The sequence below is a fragment of the Chelonoidis abingdonii genome, chromosome 15 (assembly GCF_003597395.2).
Source record: "Chelonoidis abingdonii isolate Lonesome George chromosome 15, CheloAbing_2.0, whole genome shotgun sequence".
NCBI lineage: Eukaryota > Metazoa > Chordata > Testudines > Testudinidae > Chelonoidis > Chelonoidis abingdonii.
Genome location: NC_133783.1, coordinates 23163028 through 23187104, shown reverse-complemented (window position 1 = coordinate 23187104; position 24077 = coordinate 23163028). Strand labels below are relative to the sequence as shown.

Here is a 24077-nt window from a genome sequence, read left to right as displayed (position 1 = left end):
GAGTTGGGCGCCTTGCTACCTGAGGCTCCTTTGAAAATCCAAGGCATTGTCACTCAGTCACCTCCAGTATCCAAAGCCAGAGGTTATGTAAAGGAGCAGCTCCACTAACTGCCAGATCTGTCATGTTCCAGAAGATAATAGTCTGTGCTCATATAAGTCATTACATTACAACATATACAAGTGACAAAGCACATTGGAGCCAGGCCCTGGTTCCAGAGAGCAAGGAATCATTCTTGCCTTGAGGCCAGTGGCTGACAATTGTCCAGGCCCCATCTACAAAAACAACTCTGGATCTTGTATGTGATCTAGAAGAGTGTGCAAAGAATCTATTGAGTCTATCTAGACATTTATATCACATTGCTTACCATGTTATCGGAGACTGTATCACACCCCTGTATACTTGTGTTTCTATAAAAGGGACACATGTCTGGGTGGCAATAAGTTGCACTAAGCAGATGGAGGTACTGACTAGCTAAGAATTGTTAGTTTAATGGTTACCTTGGGGCCAATAGGTCCAGGAAGGCCAGGTGCACCTGGTAGGCCAGCCTCACCCACCTCACCCTGAGAAGAGAAGCAAGAAAATGGAGGGAGAGGCAAACACACAGTCAGAAGGAAGAAAAGGGGCCTTTAGTATATCAAGATATATTAACAAAGATGTGGGGAGGGAAGGACAGAGAACAGTCCCATAATACATGTGGCAACATAGCCTTCTTACCCTGCCCTGAGAGACATGCTGCTTAGCAAAAAGCAAAGAGAGATGGAACACTAAAGACAGTTCCTCACAAATAGCCTGATCCTATCAGTATTTAAGTGCTAGGAACATGTATTCCAATCCCTCATACAATACATTTTATCCATGGCTGAAGTGACCATATAGCCACGTGTCCAGGTTTTTCACAATGTAGTGTCCCAAGAACTTCTTTTGGGTTGCCTGAGAAGTCCCAGTCATCATGTTGGGTTGCTGATTTTTAATAACTAGAAAATGTTTGTTCAGGCTGTATTGCTACATTGAGTAGACTTTCCCAAGCGTTTACCAAGAACAAGCAATCTAGTGGTGCAACTATTCAACGTGATGAAGTGTTTGGAGTGAAGATAATGACTGCGTGACTGTAGAGAGTATCAAAGCTGTTCTTTTTGCTCAAAGTGAATGTTAATGACACTGGTTTGATGTTCAATTATAAATTCAATGAGAATGGTGAGTTACTGCAAAAAATCTTCCATTCTGAGAAACACACCTGTGATGCTGTTGTGTACGAAGCTAACAGTAGTGACACCAGCAGATCTTTTTTTTTGTCTTCTGCCTAGGTATTTTATGACCCTAAAACATGTTGCCACAAAAGTATCTTGGTTTTTAAATGTGAAGATATGGTCACCACATCCCTAGTATCACAAGACTACCTTCAATACAAAAAAATCAAAATGCAGGGAGAGAGTTCTCCAAATCCTGAATCTGCCCATTAGATAAGGGCAGTATAGATGTTTCTCTTTCCTTTCATTGTCAGCTCAGTGGGGAGGACTTTCTCCTCTGTGTTCATTCAATCCTGTGTTTCCTGCACACTTCCCCTTAATGGATCCCAGACCTGGGATCATCCTTCTCATAGTATGAAAGGAATTCAGACCCCTTGCTTGAGAAATAAATCAACCTGATTAACTGCCGTCCATAGGAAAAGATCTGGGTACAAACACCCACTAATATGCCATATGAGTGACATCCTCAGCACATTCGAAGGTTAAGAAGCCTCCTGAATGTCGCAAAGAGAAGGATGGATGGTTAATGAGAAAACCGACAGTTTGCTGAAAGAAGAAGCAGTAAATTTTGTGTGTGTCTGCAGGAATGGACTTGTGGTCCACAGGGGCTATAATTTTCATTTCCTGACATAACAAAAACTTCTCAGTTTATGCAGAACTAATTAAAAAGGCTCTCAGGTCTTGCCACTTCACTCACAGAGCACCCATAAAACAACGTATAGATAACACAGTATATACAACTGCCAACGGTTGGGAATACTCACTTTCTCTTCTCACTCCCTTATCCTCCTTGTCAATATCTCTCCCCCTTTATCCTCTTTCATTTCATTCTCCCCCTCTCTGTCTGTCCTTTAAACTCTCTGGGCAGATTCAGCACTGCTGGGGCAAGGCTAGCCACATCCTAGGATGGGATTTAACCTCAGGGGAAGGCAGACAGTGTTTCCCCAGGGGAGTATCTTTAACGCGCTGTTGGAGTTTCATCCAAATACAGCTGCCTAGGAATGACTTGAATGAACATATTCCCCTGGTACCTTGGCTATGCTCCTCTCTGGCCAGCACCATCTCATTTTAGGGCTGCTCTGGCCACCTCTGTGCCCCATAAAATATAGGGAGTGCAAGTGTCTTGCACGGGGACAACTACCCTTTGGGCAGACCTTTCAATGCTAGAGATCCACAGCCCTGGGTAATACCAGCTTCTGCCTGGTAACTTGTGGCTGAATCAAACCTTCCATCATTTAATCTGGAGAATGATACATACCAGGGGGATTGTAAATGCCATAGCTCGTTCCAACCCCCATTCAGACTGGGTGGGTGGAGAGGGAGGATGTCCGCACGTGGATGCACAAAATAAATTTCACCCAGGAAGAAGTGACTCTATAGGGGAGTTTACAGCCTTTCCTGCCTCAGCCCCTCCCAGAAGAAACTGCTGCAGGGAACTAGGTAGGCGTAGTCGCTATTGGGGAGTTGAAACTATCTTCAGTACTCGCCTCTCTTACCAGGAGTCACTGCAGGGAACGGTAGAGGAATGGTGGCTATGGGGGAGGTCAGAGTTCCTCCATACCCAGCCTCTGCCAGCAAGTCACTCATTGCAGGAAATGATGGAAGAGCTCTGGTGGGGTGTGTGTGAATGTGTGTGGTAAGGATGGCATTTCTCTGCTATTACACTCCCCAGGCTCTGGTTCACCATAATGCATTTCAAGATACTTGATCATCCAGTTGCTCAGAAGTTTACCTCCCCCTCTTACCTTCCTCCCATGGTATCCTTGAATTCCAGGGTCTCCCTGCAAAAATCAAAACGAAGACAAGCTGATGATGCTAAGCTGAAAAGGAAAAATCCCTGTCCTTTCCCTGTGCAGATGCAGGAAGAAAAACAGGACACTGAATGTGAAATTCACCCTTGTGCAGAGAACCATAATGAGGCCTAGACACCATTTATTCCCCCTGGAGCTTTCAAAACAGGGCTTATATCCTGTCTGAGTCCAATGCACAGGAGTGAGTTTTACTCTGCATGAATTGCAATATAATAGGAAAGCTGCACCACACACTGCAAGGCAAATCATTTGGTTTTGCTTTCAATTTACACAGTTAATCTGTCCTAAAGCTGCTTAATCTTACAGCTTTGTCTGAAGTATCTCAAGGAAAGCAAACTGGGCATTTTTCAGGCAAAAGAAATCTCACATTTTGTCAGTGACATTTCGTGAGTTTGGCAAGTAAAAATGGGAAATCTGGCAAAATTAGCAACATGGCTACAAAATAAATTCATATAATATGGTAAATGTTTTATGGTAAAGTCCAGCAAAGACATGTCTTGCAATTTATTTATTTTTTTGCAATATTTCCTGAGGATGACCTCCTCCCTCAGACAAAGTTTCCACTGAAAACAATAAGCCAGGAGTCTGGAATTGGGCCCTTAATAAGATGTTTCAGTCTGGTTATGAACTTTTTCAGAAGTATTATGAAGCAACCCTCTTTTCTCTCTCCTCTCCCACCTTTCCACGATGATCATGCCCAGCTTTGCTCACATCTGTGCTAAGGGTTTTCAACTTCTTATCCTCGTTTATGCTTACAGATGATGAAAAATGTCTCACCTTTGGTCCAGGGGGTCCAGGTAAACCCTGTCAATAAAATAAGAACATATTTTGAGGCAGGGAAAACTACAAATATCTAGAGAAGTGGGGTGCAGGTAATTATTTTTCTACTGGGACATCAATCGCTGCCTAGTTTGATTTTAAACAGTTCATTGCTTTAGAATGTCACTGCAAAGATGATTCTCATTGTTGAGTAGATAAACTCAGGAAATACCAGCCAAGTCTCCCTCCCACAAGTACTATCCCAAACCACCAGACTTTGTCTCAGTAAATTTGAAAACCAAGCTACTTTGCCCAACATGTCATGGTTCCAGAATATGATCTGGTTTCTTTTTCTTGCCTATTTTTAGCTCATTCCCAGCTCACTGTATGTATACGCACTGGAGAAACAAAACCATCACAACTGGAAACTGGTAGTATTCAATAAATGGGTAGTCTCTTCCTTACGCAACTAGGTGATCTGAAAGGAATTAAGGGAGGGAGAGAGCTGATATGGACTACCTGTCCTTTAGAATGCACTGTGGAATAACAGAAAGATCCTTTCTTCATGATGGAATGTGCTATTATCAGATTTCGAATAGAGCTGTTCTTTTCTTTATTAAAAAGGAAATCTACCTGTGTGGCATGCTACATGTCTGAACATGGTTTTCTTTGACTTTCCTAGTAGTGGGAATATGTTCATAAGACTTTCAGAAGGAAGGGACACCAGTAGTTGTGCTAAATTAGAAATAGCCATTCAATCTGCACACAGATCAAGCACTAGGTACGATACATGCCCTATCAATGTTAATATCTAAAATTTCCATATTGCAGCTGCCCTTGTGATGTAAACAGTCCAAATGAGAAAGATGGAATGGATACCCCACATATGTTCAGTGATCTGAATTTACAGTATTTTTGCCAGTGTATGGCCATTCAGGTGGCTACTTTGGGTTGATAGATCAAAAGTGGGGATTCTCCAAGCCTTGAGTCTTCTGCCTGTACATGACATGAACAAAGAGGCTTCTCTTTCCTCTGTTGACTGCATGTCCCTTTTCTGCAAGCAGGTTTGTAACAGCTATTATAAAAATTTGGGAATGGAAGTATCTTTATTTCTAGGTGTCTGGCATGTCAGAATGCCATGCTTCTCATTGTTAGACACAGGAATTGAGTAGTTGTTTCGTGTGCTACCAAGGAAATAACAGGTAATAGGCTTTACTTCTTCAACCATTACTGAGGCTTCCTGTATTCTGTTGCATGTGAACAGCACTAACCAAAAGTTAGGCATCAGCATAAGCCAGCCCTAATTTTGCTGTTCTTGTCCTGGTGATTTTCTACCACAGATCCTTATGACCTTTCTCCATTCCTCCATCCCTAACTTATTATCAGCATCTCTTCTCAGTTACTCAGTCCCTAGACACTGTTATCATTCTAGGCTACATAAAAATGTATTGACACAGAGGTGAAGTGAGGGGCTCACAGGGTAATGATCTGAGGAGTGTTTCACATATAGGTTACTAGTTCCAACCCATCTTAGACTGGCAAAGACCAAAGTTCATGCCTACCTGATGGTTGTTTGGTGGCCAATATGAAATGACTTGGTGCTTTCACTCAGTTCCTAGTGGACAGATGTCAGCATTTGTAAAACCTCATAACTGGTATTTTCTTTGGCAGAGACACCAAGGACTGAAAGTCTGTGAAGACTAGATTACCTGTCACCCCCAAGAGTGTCCAGATCAGGTTTGAGGCTCATTGATGGTTGGATCAGTTTGGGAAAAGCTAGCGCTGGCACTAGCCATGCTGTATATATTCTTTTCTGGACAGAAGACTTCAATATAAAGTACTTCTGATCATGTTTACCATGGGAAAATATGCTAAGATACTTCCCCACGGTCCCTGAGCAAGGAACTTGGGTACACCCTGAGAGCAGAGCCAGCAGAGGTGACCCCCGGTGAATGAAACAGACAGCAATGGAGACATTAAGTGCAGTCACCCAGTTTTCTGAACACTTGGTTCAGCCCTGCAGGCATGTTCCACATCCTCAGGCATTAAGGAGCTGGCTGCATTCATGCAACGAATGCTGCATGCACAAGAGAGAGGAGTGAGGCAGCTCTACTGAACCTACCTTTCCATCCTTGCCTGCCTTTCCAGGCTCCCCTGCTTTGCCCTGTTGTGAGAGGGAAAGGAACATTAGTGACAGTATTTTCACCTTCCTAGGTTTCTTGCTGTCAGCCTGGGAATAGAACTAGGAGCAGATCATCAAAGAGATTTCAAGGGCTTTTTTTAGTCTGGTTTCTGCTGAGAGCAGGCTAATTACAGCCGGAGTGTTACTTCCTCCCCATGGCATAGGCTGGAGAGGAGGAAATGGCACTGGTGTCACTGTCTCACACATGTGTGTGCAGATAGGGATAGCTGGAGGCATAGAACTCTCATGCTGGAGGCATGAGAAATTGCTTGTGGTCAGTGCACCCGGCTCAAAGGAGACAATAAAAGGCAAAGGAAATTGCATGCATGTCAGGGGAGAGGAAGGATAAATGCTGCTTGTTTGGTTTCTTTTAAACTTACAGGTGGCCCAACAGGGCCAGGTTGTCCTGGATTTCCTGCTGGTCCAGATGGTCCAGTTGGCCCTGGTGGACCAGGTTGCCCTGGCGGACCTTGAATCCCCGCCTGTCCTTGTTCACCCTGAGGTTCGTTAAAACAAGGATTACCATCAGGCAGGGTTAACCCATAGCCCAGCATCCAAGGTGTGTGACATACAGCAGCTCAGCCAGAGCAAATGAAAGAGAGAGAAGCCAAGCAAGTTACAGTTAGTGGCAGGAGAGGTTTCCAAAACTCAGGCAAAGGTCCCCTTCTGATGGTCTTTCTGGGTGGCTGATGGGAGCCATTTCCCTGTAGTTTGCAATTACATTTTAAAGCTCCTAGTCAGAGCTCACTTAAAGGAAATGTGAAAACTGGCTCAGATACTAAAATAGTGCCAGGAGCAACCCAAATACAAAGTAAATTGGTTTTTTAAGCTTAAAAAAGTGTGATTCATTTTATATAATAATATTGAGAATCCCCCAAGAATCTTTGAGCGCTTTCCATGTGAGGATCTTAAAGCATTGTACAGTCAGTGATCACTGAAACCTCACAGTGCCTTCTGAAATAGGGGACTACTCTCATTCCCATTTTAGAGAAATCAAGCCAGGATCACTCTGTCACCTACTGGGCAGAGCCATGAGTCCTCAGTGTAATTTTTTCTGATACTCTAATCATTACACAACACTGTCTCAGTTTTGGTGTGTGTCTGCTCTTTCTTAATTTCTTTTAATTTGGAGCCTGCCAGAAACAGGAAGACCTAGGATTCTTATCAGAAAGCCTATTCCTGTGAGACTTAAAATCAGTTTGATTTGGATAAGGTGCACAAAAGCATCCAAACTTTTGGGTGCTTATCTGAACTAAATCTTTTGTAGCTGGGCCATCACATGCCACCTCAACAGCCAGTGTCTTGGATTCCCCAACATTCTAAAGCATTCATACATGGCTTTTGCCTCTGTTGTCACAGGGTGGGGGAATCAAGAGTCATAACTGGCTGGTGGTGAGAAAGTAATGATTTAGAAGGATCTCATTTAAATACCAGAACACTGATCTATAAAGGATTAATCCCATAAATTCCTAGAGGACCATGACACTCAAGTAAAGCTCCCTGCTTTCTCGTTTTTTATCATTCCCTCTCCTTAGATACAGTATCATAAAGTCCTAATATCGGTGGCAGGATTTAAGTACAACAAAATTCTCTTTGTGATCTCACTGGAAGGCCTGAAATACAATGCAGTAATTTATTCAAAATGAATATATGGGTTTGGGGCTATATCACAAGAGATAAAGAGCATTGTCTCCGCTGAACTTGTACTGTGCAGAAGAAGAAGTTGTTGGATACAATGTGGTTCCACTTACATGCAGTCATTATCCACATGTGTGTACAGTGCATGTAATACAAATCCCGTGCATGTAGTACCAATGATACATCTATGCTATAGGTATGTGTTCTTGTAAGTCAGTTATGTGATCCCTCTTCCTACGTTCAGTGTCCTTAAGTTTATAAACTAATAACAAGCATTACATAAAAATAAGCTTGTTCAAGGTGCCCAAGGAATGGCCACAGCTATTACTTCATTAGCCATAGTGCATTTCCCTAGAACTAGTAAGGAACAACACTGCCCAGCAGAAAGAACTGCTTTATAATAATGGAGATGCTAACACTGTAATGGGTGAGGATTTAACCTGAATGAAGGAGGGTTTGGCAGCTGGTGATGAGTCAGTATAAGGGCACCAGTCACATTAGCAGCAGACCTGGTCGAAAAATTTTCGACAAAACAGTTTTCAATTGGAAAATGCAGTTTAATCAACCACATGTTTTTTTCAACAAGTTTTTTGATGGGAAAAAGGTGACACAAATTGTTTTGAATTTCATTTTGTTTTGATAATGTCAAAACATTTTGTTTTAACTTTATCATTTTGATCCATTTTCTGTTGATTTTTTATATTAAATATGGTATATTCTATTTATGTATTATAGTTAATATTTTATATAATATAAAAATTGAAACTATATGAATCAAAATGAAAAAGTTGAAATGAAACATTTCAAGCCCATTAGTGACCCGGCCTCCCCTCTGTAATATCCCTCTGTATCCAATCAGAATAGCAGGTTGTTCACCCTGCCCATGCTACGGCCTAGGAAAAAAGAGCTTTATCTTTCCCCCTTTTTGTAAGCAGTTTCCTAGCACATCTTGGGGTCTTTCCATAGAGATACATGAGCCTCCTTGAGCTGAATGTATATTCCATAGCCAGTGTCATTAAAGGACTGTCAGCCATACACCTTTAAATATTTTTTTTTTGGTGTGAATTTGGTTCCAGTAAAAACATGAGGCAAATAGCCTTGGATAGAGCTGAGCAGTGGCACACTACAAAATTGCCTGAGACCTCCTTGCTATTGCCTCTCATTCCTGACTTACACTGCTAGCCCTGGCACACATCTTCTGAGCACACCTTACTCACTGTTCCAAACATGGATGAGACTACATTTATTTTCGCTTCTGACCCGACAAGGATTTGAAGTTAAGCCAGGTGGACAGGGATTACGTTAACCTGCTGAGCTATCAAGCCTTTGGATTTGGCATAGTTTTAAAAAAAAACACATTTTAAAAACCTTATGAATATGAAAACAAACTATTAGTTGCGTACTAAGGTGATAAAGTTCACCTCTTTGTTTTTAGCCCTCGCTGTAGGGTGACCAGACAGCAAATGTGAAAAATTGGGATGGGGGTAGGAGGTAATAGGAGCCTATATAAGAAAAAGATCCAAAAATTGGGACTGTCCCTATAAAATCGGGACATCTGGTCACCCTATCTCGCTGGTACTTTCAGTTGCTAACCCTATGTCTTACTGAAACAAGGGGGAATCCTATTTGCCTGCTCTGTCTCCCACTACTCGGACTGTTAATAACTGGAACGGGCAATCTGTTGGATGTAGCTATCCACTTCTTGTGATCACCAGGGCACAGAAGGTGCTAATGTGTGTATATATGTTAAACCCAGTTGCCTTGATGGAAATTCACACTGGCAGCTGGCAAGCTTTCAGAAAGACACAGGCAACCTTCTTTGGTGGGATGCCTGAGCAAAGCATATGCCATCACTGCAGTGTCCTTGCTTTTTTGCAGGGGACTTTGTTTAAGCAAATGCTCCATATAGACAGACTCCTAGACACATAAAGCTTAGTTACTACATAATTATATTCTTATTAGTACTTTCAGCCTGGAAAGACCCTTTAGGATTTAACTGGAATGTAACTGGGTAGATAGAGTAAGTTGGAGATCAGATATCATCTTATCAGATGTCATTTAATATTTTTAGCCATTAATTGGTGCTATTTTTCAGTTTTGTTAAACACCGATTAGTTGCCTAGATATTCCTTGTGGATTCAATGTTCTCTTCTCCCTCTAACAGGGCTTGCAGCTAACCACTGCTCCCCCCACAACAAATTCTCTGTTATAACACTCTTGCTGGTGTAGTGTAAAATAGCAGCAGTTTTTCTTCCAACTACTAGTGTCATATTTGTTTTACAGTTTCAGTTCTTTCTAGCATTCCAAATGTTTGGCTCCCAGAATTCATATGACTTACTATTCTGCTGTGGGGAGGCAGGATTTGTCGGAGTGGGCTTACATTTTCTGCTGCTTACGGAGTCAATTTCACAGAAGCTAAATGAATCATATACTTCAAATTCACTTTTTTTTTTTTGGTAATGCTTATGAGATTTACAGTGCTGGAGAATAAAGCCAGGTATAGAATGGAGTGCAGCAGTGCAAGCTTCCCTACTTGGCCAAGGAAATAAACTTTGGTTTTAAAAAACTTTCTATCAGCTCAATCCTTTGCTTCTCTTTTGACACTACCAGCTAGGGGGACAATCAATGCCAGCTGTGGTGGTTTGTGTGATGTAAGCACCTGTCCAGTAGAAACTGGGCTGACACCACCAGTTCATTTCACATAGCTGAAAAAACACCAGATGATAACTCTAGGTAAGTGGTAAACTGTACTGGGCACAGACCAGTAGCCTGGAGATGAAAGGGTCTATAGCGAATACCCATCTCTTGAGACATCCTGCTTTCTATATCTCATACACAGTGAAAACTGTTTGACGTGACCATGCAAAGGAATGAAAAAATCAGCTGATAACATGAGGTGGCTCTGTATGTTTTAAAACAGGAGTTTGCCTAGTAAGTATGGCTTCTTGAAACAGTTTTACAGCACTTAATAAATTTCAAAAAGGGATCTCTGACCAGCCATTGATGTTTTTGTGTATGCAGGAACTGGCTCCTTAAGGTAGCAGTTAGGCTTATCCATGACACTACCTCCTTTTTTACTGCATTTTCCTTCGAGTCATATGTTTCATATTTAATTTGTTTTACTTTAAAAATCTAGATTCACTATGCATTTGTTTAGACACATTTTCCCACCAAATATGTGCTCCATTCTAAAAAGAGCCCCCTGGCTCTGCCAAAGTCTTTTTGAAACCCCTTCTCGAAGGAAGGAAAGAAGCTAATTAATCTTACGAGTTGGAGTAGGCTTAAAACAGGCAAGGAGGAAAAAGTGACTACCTGGAAAGTGCGTCTCTTTATAACCGGGGGTGGAGCCAGCCGCACTGAATTGAGGAGAGGCAACAGCTGAAGAAGAAGACCAAACCCAAAGGTCACAGGGCAAAGGTCACAAGGCAAAGGAGTCAGTAGGACATCAAGAGAGAGCAGCCAATGAAGAAAATGAAACGATAGGGAAAAAGAAAGACTGTAATGAGCATAAACCACAGTTGCGAGATAGTTGTGAATGGCACAGGGAGGGATACTTGTCATTGGGTACCGCTTGGCAAACCTCTGAGCTCTTCTGTATTTTACTTTAAACACAGGAAGGAATACCTCTGTGCTGGGCCTTGGAAAGCTCTGGTTTTCCTTGAAGGGAATATAATTTTGCTACCCCCTTGGTCTTTCACACCCAACTATTCTATCAGTTCTTTCTTGCTTTCTGTCTCAGCTCAGAAAGGAAACTTGCCAAGAGATTTGTGTTTCTCTCAATTGGTCCTTATTAGATCTGGGGCACTTACTAAGACAGCAGTTTGCTCTACGTTTTTAAAGCTCCTTTTGTCACCTGAGCTCTTTGGCAGTTGAGGCTCCATATATCTGTGACCCTCATTACAAGAAATATATTTTTTCTCTGGACATCACCATGTTACTAGATAAATCCGCAATGAATTCTCTACAAATTACAAAGATTGGTGACTACACAGTTACCCTCGCTACAGTTCACAGTTATCCCCTTTTCTTCCTTTACCCCACGATTGTCCTCCATGTTCCTTTAAAAGCCCTAATAATCTTGCCATTTTCCTTCTCGTTAGACCTGCTCCTTCAAGCTATTGTGGGATTCCACCATTTAACTGGTTGGAGGGGTGAATGCACAACAGTGAAGGAGTCCCTCCCAAGCAGAGACAAGTTCATCACCTATTCAGCAACCTCACATTTCCTGCCAGGGACAGCAGTGAGAGAGTGAGACCAGTTTGTGAACTTATACCCTTTTATAGCAAAGAAGAATTCTATTAGGAGCCGTCTCACTTGTTCAAGATCCTTCATTTTCTTTTGCTTCACAAAGACACTCTGTATCATCATGACCCAACTTGCGAATGAATTGAGATGTTCCCTGATCAGCAGAAGGGATGAACTTTTGCTTCACAATATGCTGAGCCTGCACTTTGTGTCTCCTTGTTTAACAGTAACAGTGGCTTGTGATCCGTTTTGGACAAGAATCCTCTCTACATCACAAAGCTGATCCTCACAAATCAAAACCATGTACTAAAGCTCTGGGTCTTCTGTTCACCCTTCTGCTGTATCTAATTTCCACTTCCAAACATGCTCCTGTCTGCCTGTGCACTCAGGAAGCTGCTTTGAACCACAGCACACTCATGCTGATAGCACCGATTCAAACACCAGGAATGCTCATATTAGGCCTGATTCTCTTTCCCATTTACCTCAGTTTCACACTAGTCCTAACTCCATTAAAGTCATTCTTGATTTATAGCAGTGTAAGTGAGGGGAGCAGCAAGTCCTCCACATGTGCACACACAGTACTCCTCCCTGGGGGTTTTCCGTGTCTGAACTGTGAACTCAAGGCTGAGAGGTGTTGCCCGCAGGTCTCCCACGACAGTGATGATGTGCATCTAAGCAGCACGCTCTGCTCCCCCTAAACATGAGTGTTTGTGTTTTACTGAAAGCTCAGACCCAGTCTTGTTGCAAAGTGAAATGTCATCACAATATTGCAGCCTTACGGTCCTGCCCACTGGGCAGTTTATATAAACAGTAAATACATACTTGAGGCAAACCAGTGGTGAGAGCCTCTGACTCAGAGGACCACAATTAAAAGCAGATTTACAGACCACATTAGGGCACACTGAACCTCAGAAGAATTAAATATGATAATTTTAGCTTTTGAGGTGAAGCTGTATGATCAACTGAGCCTTTGAAAGCTTGCAGTACCCAGGCAGTCAGCATACGTGGCATTTGGGAGGGAGTAAGCAGCCATGTTTTCAGTGCCAGGGCTCTGGAAACCAGTCAGTCTCTCAGAGGCAGTCTGCACCGATGGACTTCAGGTTTCACATCATTTTTAATGTTATCCTGTCTCCTAATCTAACACAAGAAATCATACGCTATCAAGAAATACAAAATGGCCCTAGAAAATTGACCAGGCCACTTTTGATAGGAGCAGGTTCTCCTCTGCCAAAAAGCAAACCTTTGTGAAGAGTGGGACGAAGAACAGAGAAAGGAAGGGCTGAAGTGGGACAGGTGGGATTTTGACCAGAGCTCTCATGGTACTAATTAGGGTGTTCAGTGCCATGTGTGTATTGTGTGGAATATGGCCAACACCACTCAACATGATGCTGTATCACAATGACTGGAAAATATAGAGATATTCTAGAATTTTCTTCAGCTTGGTTTGATTAATGGGCATTTTCTTTTGGGCATTATCGGGACAACGTCAGGGAGCAAGGTAATATGAGACCAGCCTGGTGGTTCAGTGGAGTATTCTGGATTGGTTGCCTGTGTAGTGGGGGCTGGGAAAACTGTTATCTTTCAGGTGGGCAAAGGATCCATTTAGCATCTCCTTGTAGTAACTCACACGAATGATCTGGGAGTCACCAAGATGGGATTTGTGTGTGGGTGTGGGTGGGAGGGGGAACCCTGTCGTATCTCACGTAACTCTATTGACTCGAAGTGGTAGTGGCTAAAATGTGCTGGCTGGAAGGAAGGGAGTGGGAAGGGCTATTCAAAATGGGTAAGGAGAAAAACGGCATGGAAACTCAGGAGCCTATTTAGTTTCCCTTCTTCAAAACTGAGCATAGGTGAGAAGGGACCTGGCTATGAATTCAAGTACATAGAGAGCAAGCATATGAGGTGTGGGTAAGAAATATATTTCAAGCCTCTTTCTTCTGTCCCCAGAATTGCATCCCCAAAGTCCCAATGGCAAGTTCTTTTCAACACAGAGGATGCAATATTGGATCCACATCCCTATTTCTTTTGTATCAGAACTGGGTCCAGTTAGACCATAACCCACAAACCTTTAGTGTAAGGATCTGATTAGAGCGCAGGGCTGCAAGTGTTGTACTTAGGTATTCCTAGGGGATAGTGAAGACAGAGTGACACAGAACTGGGTCAGTTAGATACACCACATCATCAAGAGAAAAAAGAACATTACTGGCCTGACTATTCTGAGACCAGGTTCCATTCCCAGCCCTACACTGGCCATTGTGATTTTGTAACGTGCTCTGATGACCCAGTCTGTCTTTAAGGATTATAACCCTGTAACCTCCTAGTATGGTCTCTTTAAGCATGGGAATGTATGTCCTGTTTGCTCAGGGGTTACACAATAGACTGATGTTTTAAAAAATGGGCCAAGGCAGGTTAAGAGGGAGCCCTGACTTTAAATTTCCTCTCTTTAAACCCCCCCCCCAAAACAAAAATCTTTCCCTGTTGTTATCATATTCCTAATTCATTGTCCTGCCCATGGAATCTGATGATGGTAACTGCTGCTTGTTTGAACCAGACAAATTCTAAGTTAGCTAAAAAAGTGCATAAAACTATTTTAAAAGGGACTTTTCCTAATGTTCATTTCCCTTTTTTTAAATCTTATAATGAGGAAGAGAGGGATATCTGTGCATAGGCTGGTGCACATCTATTATTCCCTTCCCCCTAGAGCCCTCTGGCTCACAGGTATATTCAACACAGGAAACTGGTCTGAGGGCAGTTGTCACACACACGTCAGAAGCTCTGACTCAGACAGGTTAAGCACCTCCATATCACTTTTTAAAAGATTGGATTTGGTGCTCCTATAATCCTGGATAGAGCCAAGCAGGGCACAGGTGGGCTTCCCTTGCCTAGCTTCGCCAGTGTGCGTCATAATTCTAACCTGTAGCACCTCCTGTGTTACAGTCCTGGGCCTTTTTTAAGTGGAGACTGCCAACTATTGATTGGGTAGTGGTGATATTTAAATGTGGACCAACATCCAGCAATGACTATGAATTGAGACCACTTGCGACCTCAGTCAGGTATAAACTGAGGTTATGCCTCTTAATTTGTAATCAATTTCTCCATTTCCTAATTGGGTTGGGTCCTTGCCCCTGCTTGTCACTTTGAACAGTGTGGACAGTCTGGAGCCAAAGGCTGTAATGGAACCGAGGACACTGCTTAAGTGAACATTGTTGTTAGCTTTTTTTTTTTTTAACATAACAATCTAGTGAGATGGCTTGTCTAAATAAACACAGCTGACCTTCTATTATTGTATCGGGGCCGGAACACACGACTACCTTTCTTCCCCCAACACTCAGATGCCACTGACAGGTTTGCTAACTACATGCAGTCTTCATACCAGAGTCTTGGACTACCCCTCACCCCACTTCTCTCTGGGCCTGGGGCCAGCACCCGATCTAATTGTCCAGAGACTTTTGAAAAAATAAATAGAAAGCTTTTAAGCCTGTCTCCCTGTGCATAGTGGTTACAAGTTTCAATCCTCTCATATGATGTCCTTCCAGTGCAGTTCCAATGGCTTTTCAGAGCTAGAGTTGTTTTTAGTTTTGTTTATGCCTGGTTAAATTCTATCCCTATAATCCCCTAAACCCCATGATATACTCCCTTCTCTCTTGAAAAGGCAGGATGGGGAAGCAAGTGGGGCTACTTCCTGGGCTTAATAAGATTATTACCAAAATAAATAAGTGTTCCTCCCCTTTTCCAAGCAGTAATGTTCAAAAAGCCAGGTGGCATCTACAAGATTACAGGGAATTCACTGGGAACTGTGACAGAACTGGATGTCTAACTCTAAATGTAGACCATAGGCATTATTTACTGGGTAAAGAATTTCTACCCCGCCTCCCTCAAAAAACTTCCCGCCCCTCAGTGAATACATGGACTTGAAGCGTTCTAACTATAAATACATAGGCTTTCCAGGCACATGGCCAGTTTTACCCATTGCCTTTCGCTGATTTGCTCTTGAAGCCTACATTTCTGCAGCCCTTTATGGGCCAGATTATGCCCTCTGGATCTGCACATGGAGGGGGCCACCCATGGAAGTTTTGCCCAACTTGAGCTCAGCCAACTCAGCAGCAACATCCAGGACCTGTGCTGGATGAGGAGTGGGCAGAGAGCAGAGGGGCTGGGAAGGGAGAGGTGGCCAGGACAGTGCAGAATCAGGGCAGGAGATGCCCATTGTGCCCTGACTTGGCCTTATGCAAATTAGGTGAAAAAGATAACAGAGCCCTTAGCTGAATGACATTTTCCCTGAGGCCCCCCATGATGTCCTAGCCATGCTGCCAGCAAGGGCACTCACTAGGGTCCAGAGACGGTATGGAGGCACAAAACCTCTGAATGACCCTGGATTCCAGCAGATCCCTAGGGATCCACCAAGTTTAGGGGTGCAGCCCACATCCTTCTTCTCATGAGGCAAAGCCCACCTCCTGACAGGATGATGTTGGGGGGTTCTCCATGAGGGTATGGGATGGGTATATATCTGGAGGTCTGTCCTAGTTTAAAGGAATGAAATAAAGTTGTAAATCCCTCCTAGAAAGTTCTATGTAGTACATTCCAACAATACATGTCAGTCAGTAAAATGGCACTTTTGGGACACATATGATGGACCTCATTAATGAAATATCCTATATTCTCATATAAAAGTCATTCAGATAGAGTAGGATTAATGTGCAGGAAGCCATGGGACAGTTAATAACAAATACTGCTTACCCTGTGTGGGTAGTCTCCACACTGGCCCTGTGAAAGGAGGGGATTAAAAGAAAATAGTTTAAATTGTTAATGCAGTGAACTAAAGTAGGCATATGGGGTTAGAGCCACAGCAGGTAAAAATCAGCATGGCTACACTACAGCTATGACAATTTATACCAACTGAACATCCAGCGTTTTATTCATTACCCCTTTTCTCCCCAGTGTCATCATTTGTCTCTTGCCCAGAGAGCCACAGAAAGCAACGGACAGACAGACAAACACACACTCTCTCACTCTCTCGCTCTCTCTCATTTTGAAATGTACCCAAACTATCATTTTATAGGATTTCCCAGCATATAACCCATCAGATTTTCATTGTAGCTGCTGAGGCTTCACAGTTGGAATAAGATTTAGAAAAAAATAGAATCCTAAATTCATATTTAGGCACTTAAATAAATGGTGATTGTCAAAACTCTTGAGCCAACATCACTCAGCACTTTTGAAAATCAGACCTCTTATTTAGAGGCCTACATATGGATTTAGGAGACATGCTTTTGACATCTAGTTTTGGAAACACTGTCTTTTGTTATTAGTGTCAGGGTCTTTTTCTTAAAACACTTTAGGAAAAAATAAACAAAACCTCATCAAAGCACGGAGGTCTCATGTTGCTCCTTATCAACTGCTGCTTTTAACTCTCCTTCATGCTTTAAAATGCATCTGTTCTGATTTCAGTGTGACCATGTGGAAAACATTTTAGCCTCAGTTATGAGTATGGCCAAAAAAGGCACTTGGATATAGCTAACATTGGCTTCCTATCTCTATTCTGAGTCAGAGCTGCATAATTCAGTGAAGAAAAGAAGTTTTTACCATAAACTCTATAGCTATAGAAGAGTAGGCTGTATTCCATTCAGCCTCAGGCATTATCAGCAGCATTTCTAGAGGAGTTCTCAGTCCATAATCTTTGGCATTGGTCATGACAGGAGTTGATGTATGAAGCAGAGGGAACACAGCTTGATCTTCAGATGTCCACAGGATAAGCCCACAACTAGAAAAATCTTGTCTGTTTTGTGAACTGACCTAATTTGCTCTGAAAGCCATAGCTGAAGGCTATGGAACACCAAGATGAACCACTCAATCATTTCCTTGCCTTTTAAATGTCATTATAAACCCAGCTCCCATTAAAATTACCTTTTCTCCTTTTTGTCCTGGAGGTCCCTGTGAAAGGAAAACAATTTAAAAATTAATTAAAAAGCACTGTGCCTATTAGGGAGAAAGTGCCAAAAGAAGGTAGGTTTACAAGAAGGTGATAAGTGCAGCACTTACCGGCTGTCCCTTGGGACCAGCAACACCCTTTAAAAGAATACATTGTTGTGAGTTATATATATGCTTATACATTCAATGACAGGAACATTAAACATCTCAGCATGTGGCATGTACTCAGATGGAAATGTGGCTTTTTAAAAAGTTTTTAGCCAAAAATTTCTATGGTAGATCTCTGTTCCCCTTGCAGTGTTTCTTACACTAGAGGAGCAAAGATGCACAAGTCCTGCAGCTTTACTGAATGGGGATGCCAACAAGAGAGTAAAAAAATTATGGAGTTATATAACAGCCGCCCTCTTGGCTAACACACTAGGAACTGAAGCAGGGACTTCCAGAACCAAAAGCAAAGTTGATACTGGAGCAACTTATATTCTCTGTGGGTCAGCACAGAGGGGCACTAATAATACCGATGCACCAGAGGGTTACATATTTCACCTGCTCAAAGGATGCTCATCCTCAGCATCTGGGGCTCCCCAAATGAGCCCCCACTTATCTGATGGCTGCAATCTTGGCTGACACAGCAGGGATTGAACCAGGGGCCTCAGAACTAAAAGCATGAGCTGCTAAAACTCTCTAAGGAGGGGTTGTAACAATATCCTCTGTGGCATGGCATGGCACAGCATGGCATGGCCCAGCAGGGGAGCTCTAACACATGCTCACCAGTGGGTTCAGCTTTACCTATAGTTTTTCTTTTTTTAAGGCCTAATTCTAGCTATGTGTTGGGCACCCTCCATTCATTTCCATGGGAACTGAGGTAGGTTAGTGTCTCTCTGCAGTTGCTCGGCACCTTGCAGCTTCACTCCTGAATAAATTAAAAGCCAAAGTCTGTGCTTGAATTCCCTCATACAATTTTCATTTGCTTAATTGAGAATCACATGTGTGTCCTCAAACGGCAGCATTTAGCCCTACAGAAGGATGGGCTCTAACTACAGAAGCCAATGGGAGCATCCTGTGTAGGTCAGGCCCATTTTAACTCTCTATTTCCTCAGTGTGATGTTTAGGAATACTCTGGAAGCATCCTTCATGACTGGATATAGATTTATTGATTCTAATGGATTGTATTAAATACAAAATATTTAGCACCTGGAGCAGTCAGCTTCTGTCTGGCGCAAACAATGATATGCCCTGGGCATGCAGTATATTAATGAAAGCTACTTGAACAGTAAGGGGACAGAGAAAGACAATTAATTTGCAAAGTAGTGTTAAATCAGTAATTGCTGGCCTTCGCATCAGGTCAAGCAGGAGCCTGGTGAGGCTCTGGCTTGTACTATTTTGACAGACTCTAGGGAAAAAAGGAAGGGAGAGAGATAAGATTTTACTTTAGCTTCAAGTGGAGAGTAAGAGAGACAACCACATTACTTTAGTTCTCTGTCCTGCATATCAACACATGGACTGCAACTCACTGAAACTAGTGACTTTCCTGGAATAAGCACGCTTAGGCAGAATAGTAGTAGAGTTAACAAAATGGATATTTTTTGGAAGAACAAAAACAGTAAAAACTGAGTAACCCAAAGTGTGTCCAGTTACCTATGTGTAGCTGATATGGTTGCTGGCTGCAGGGATATTACTAATTGCTGGCTTTCCAAATTACTCATTTGAATAACCTTGTGAACAGTGAACTCCCTGAACCACGTGAAACGTGAAAATTAGAGCTGGCCAAAAAAAATCAAAATTTGAAATTTTGATGAAATGAAGGAAATTAACACAGCTACATATTAGTTTTAAACATCTATATCATTGTGATTTCACAACTAAAGTTCTTGAGATATCTGAAAGTCACAAGGCCTTGTTTAGGACACCATAAAGTACATGCCAAGTCGATAGCATTAAAATTAAGCCATTTTGGATTTATCAAGAAAAATCTGAAAAATCATCTTAATAAGTGACAAATGTGCTTTTTGTTGTTGTTCAGAAAACCCAAAATCTGCTAAATGAGTTTTTGTGAAACTTTCCATAAACATTCACTTCTGAGACGAGTCCAATCATGAAACATTTCATTTCCCAAAGTATTTTTAAAGAACATACTTAGTAATCGAACATAAGGCTTAATAATGGAAATGACATTCCCATGTATAACTATAGAGTTGCTATTGTAACATGATGATACAGGTACTCATCATGTAAAAATTATAGATAAACCTCCCAGCTTCTGCTATCATGATTTTCTTATATTAGCTAGAAAGTTAGTATGTTAACAGGAATTTGGGTAGTTAGTATGCAGAGATTACTGATTTCATTTGAGTCAAACTCTAGTTAATGCCCCTGAGGAGAACCAATACAACCCCAAACTAACCCACTACTCCCTGAAATACATATGTAATTTTTACCATCTCCCCCTTCTGTCCAGGATGGCCCTGAAAAGGTAAAAGAGTGTGTGTTATCATTATAGAATCAGGCCTAAGCACTGCATTTACACATCCCCATGCTGTGGCTTGTCATTTCATTTTGCTTATTCTTGGTACCAAAAAGACATAATGTTGTGCCCATGTCGCCTCACAGCAAGTGGATCATCACTTCTGATCATTCAGGTGCAAAGCACAGAAAATAAAGCTTTGCTGATGAATAGCATGGACGTGTGGTGAGATATTTAGACCCTCCCTAGAGGTTGACAGGAAGGGGTTAATGCTCTTCTTTGGACTAGAGGAAGGAGCACAGCTGTCTGCCCCGAGTGCAGTGATGTGTAGGGTAGCAGTGCTCTGATTGATTAATTATCCCCAGCAGAGTATAAGAGGGATGCTTCTGGGAGCTGCTGAGGAATGTTTCTGGCAGTGAGATAGGATCCTTAGTATGCGGTTTGGGGCTAGGAAGAGCACTGGGTGGGGCAATGTGGTTTCTTTTTTTTCTGAAACTTGGTTGCTGTGAGCTACAGTTTAGACTTTTCTTTTGGACATGCCTGAAACAACTCATGCCTTGTTTCTTGACTGTGGTTGGGAGAAACTCTGCAGTATCTGTGTTTTCCTTTTAAAGGGGCAGGACATTATTTACATTTGCCTGTTTTACAATGAAGCTCACCACAAAAAGGGCTTGAGTGCCACAAAGGCATTCACAATCCTTTGCTGTGCTGGCTGACTTGTTGCAATGTGGGGGAGGAATAAACCATAATGTTCAGTTAATAGCTAGTCTAGGCTGTATTGAGATGATATCTGAAGCTTAGGAAACTCATTCTATTTGTCTCTGTCTCTCGCTGTCACTGCTGGAGGTGGGAACTCAATTGCTCAGTTAAGTTAAGGCAGCTTCAGGGATAAGGGGTAGGTCATAGGTGAAGCAATAGGGTAACCAGAAGAGCAACATCAGTAGGGCACCTTCCATGATTTGCTGATGCTCTGAAGCCTCTCCAGGGGAGTTTGGGGGTGGTGTTCTCCTGTCCAAATGGACATGCACTCACTTTCCAAAATAATTCTATGCAAATTAACCTATTAACAGCCTGGCTCAGAGGACAGGGGAAGTACTAGACAAAGGGACATGGACAGGGAGAGAGAAGCTGTGAGGGAAATGTTTCACTTACCGGTTTGCCATCCAAACCAATCGGGCCCTGAGAGAAAAAAGGGAGAGCTGATGGGAAACTAGTTCATTGGTGGTTTATGCATTTGCCCCACAAATCTGGGTGGGGACTCAGTAGGATGCAGATGGATTACGCAGGATATGGTGGAAAGAACAGTGAAGAAATGATGTGGCTGTGACTTTAAACAATGAACCCCTTGAGACGCAGAACATAGGAGAAAGAAAGCAAATTCACTAATCCAGTGGAGTGCTGCTATGTGAGAGATTTCTTATCCTGGTCTCTCACTGGCGGGGTGTGCTGCAGAGCCAATGTAGCCATCGCTCAGTCCCATGGGGGAATTTCTTGCTTCAGTCACTAGTGGCTTCTGGCTAATTAAGGAACTCTCTTGATGGGCTCTGAATGGCCCTTGCAGTTTTCCTTAGCTGGAAGGATGCTGGGTGTGATGCAAAGGCTCAAGTGTGTGGGGCTGTGTAGGAAAAATGGAGGGGTCCTCAGGACTCTAGCAGGATGACTGAGAAGTCGTGGAGAGGGGCAGAAGTGAGGGGAGAGGAAAGGATAAAATGAGAAGATGGGAATCATGCACTAAAACATCTTTCAAGGTCTGGGCCCTGGTTTGTTTTTATTTTAACTCGATCTGGGCTTGTTTGCTTTCCTTATGCTTGGACATCAAAATGTGGAGAGATCTGCTTCTCCTCAGTGCCTTGCTCCTACTAAAGTGAGGGCAGTTTGCAATTATTGGCCACCTTTCAGAGAGGCAGGGCAGAGCGCCCAGTGCTCAGTGAGCATGGAGACTGCAGAGTCCTCATTTTTTTTTTCAGTCCAAGGCAATTGCCCACAGATCTGTGTTTATATACAGCAAACCCTTGAATAAAGACTACCAAGCCCTCAGCTGAACTGAGCAGACTGGCAGAGGGGGGTGTATGACAAAGGTAGTTCAGTTATCAGAATAAATTAACAGAAAATACATAATGAATACGGAGTTTTGGAACAGAATAGCTGCTGTGGATGGTGCTGCAGGACCAACCTGCCAGCAAGTGTGGGGCTGAAATGGAAATTTCTTCATCTTCAGAATCTGTTTTTCATGTCATGGCCCACTCAGCTGTATCTGTAACTTACAGTGCTGCAAAAGAAATTCCAGCCATGCTTTCACCCTCTTCCCCTCCTGTTGCCTGGGCTTTCAGTTTAGCAAGGTCAATAGCTGAGCCACACTGCACAGAGCTGGATGAATCTCAGGGGCTCTTTGTTATTACAATATCACATTGGAGTTCATTAAGGATGGAATTTCACTTACCTGGGGTTTATTTTCTTTATTTTGGTTGTTTTGGGGTGTTTTTTACAGCACAGACCTGGCGTCAAGTATGGTATTTTAACATTAGGGTTTTTAAAAAATTTAATTTCCTTTAGTGTTGTATCTTTGTTTTTTAAGGCATCATTAACAAGAAAAGAAAATAGTAATGAACCAGAAAAAACCTTTTCAATTACATTATATTGGATCCATGGTTTTGGATGGAAATGCTGAAAGGCACTTAGCTTTAGTGACACGGGCTGGCAATATTATACACTTGTACCTCATAGATTAACAGTTCCACTTACCGGAAATCCAGGAAAACCTCTCGTTCCAGGCTGTCCCTGAGAAGAATAAAATGGAGACAGAGAGGTTTAAAGAAATCTGAGAGCAGTGCAACATATCTTCCTAAAATTGCTCTGTAGGGCCTCAGGGTTTGTTATTTTCCCCAACCTGATCTCTGTGTAATATCACTGCAGTTCTCAGTATAGTTACCCAAGACTCAAGTGTGTTTTAAGAAAGCAGGCTACCGGGGAGCCAGGGGAAGTCTCCAATCACAGCTTCGTTTTGTACAGAGCCAGGACAGTATTGGAGACGGTCCAATTTGGACTCCAAGTACTTTGTCTGAAGTTTCTAAAGTAATTAAATGGGCGTTCCTAGCTCACACGCTGGCCTTTTGGAGCATTTTCCAATGCCTAAGCTCTCTTTATGGAAATTCCTTGCATAGCCACATGCATGGCCATAAAATGAGGTGTTTAATACTGAGTGATGTGTAGTGCAATTTGCAAACCTTTGCAGCTCACCAAGTCTATATCATCAAGACAAACTCTATGCTATTGCCCCAGTTCATTAGTTTTACCCAGTTGTAGCAGAGATTCTGCAGAATAAAAAGGGATTGTATGTAAAGTGAATGGGCAATGTAAACAAGCCCCTTCCCTGCTCTTCTTTTCCAATAAGTCAGTTTCTGATTGATTGTCAATGCAAGATCTGAATCAAACAAAATGCAGCAAGTATTGGCAGATCACACAATGGAGTGACCGTCAGACTACTTATCATAGATTCAACCACATGCAGACAATTAAAGGGTGAAAGCCTCATGGCTGCTAGTTTGCAAAACACTAAGTGCCAGAGCACAGATATCCTACAAGTTCTGTTTATTTAAGGGTATCTTAAATCCTGATTTAGCTAGTGATGTGTCAGCCATCTTGGAAAGAATAACAACAATTTTCAGTCTGATTCTGAAATTAAGCCGTTTAGATTAAAATAGTTGAATGAAGTAAATTCTGTGCCTCCCTCTTCTTGTCTGACCCCTGAAATCCATTTTGCAATTTCAATAGGTCTAGTTCTCTCTGCTGGGCTAACTATTCTCTT

At 42.4% G+C, this 24077-nt stretch overlaps 1 protein-coding gene across 1 annotated transcript in view; it reads right to left on the bottom strand.

The window, feature by feature from the left end:
* COL13A1 (collagen type XIII alpha 1 chain) overlaps positions 1 to 24077 on the bottom strand; it is a 160196-nt gene that overhangs the window by 62002 nt on the left and 74117 nt on the right. Inside the window, exons 8-19 of the mRNA XM_075072611.1 lie at positions 23015 to 23050; positions 21425 to 21451; positions 20247 to 20273; positions 17923 to 17949; positions 17788 to 17814; positions 16621 to 16647; positions 10951 to 11016; positions 6381 to 6497; positions 5941 to 5982; positions 3837 to 3863; positions 2994 to 3029; positions 499 to 561 (exon numbers count right to left, since the gene is read on the bottom strand). Of these exons, the coding sequence (XP_074928712.1) occupies positions 499 to 561; positions 2994 to 3029; positions 3837 to 3863; positions 5941 to 5982; positions 6381 to 6497; positions 10951 to 11016; positions 16621 to 16647; positions 17788 to 17814; positions 17923 to 17949; positions 20247 to 20273; positions 21425 to 21451; positions 23015 to 23050 (522 nt within the window). The remainder of the gene's footprint in view (positions 1 to 498; positions 562 to 2993; positions 3030 to 3836; positions 3864 to 5940; positions 5983 to 6380; positions 6498 to 10950; positions 11017 to 16620; positions 16648 to 17787; positions 17815 to 17922; positions 17950 to 20246; positions 20274 to 21424; positions 21452 to 23014; positions 23051 to 24077) is intronic.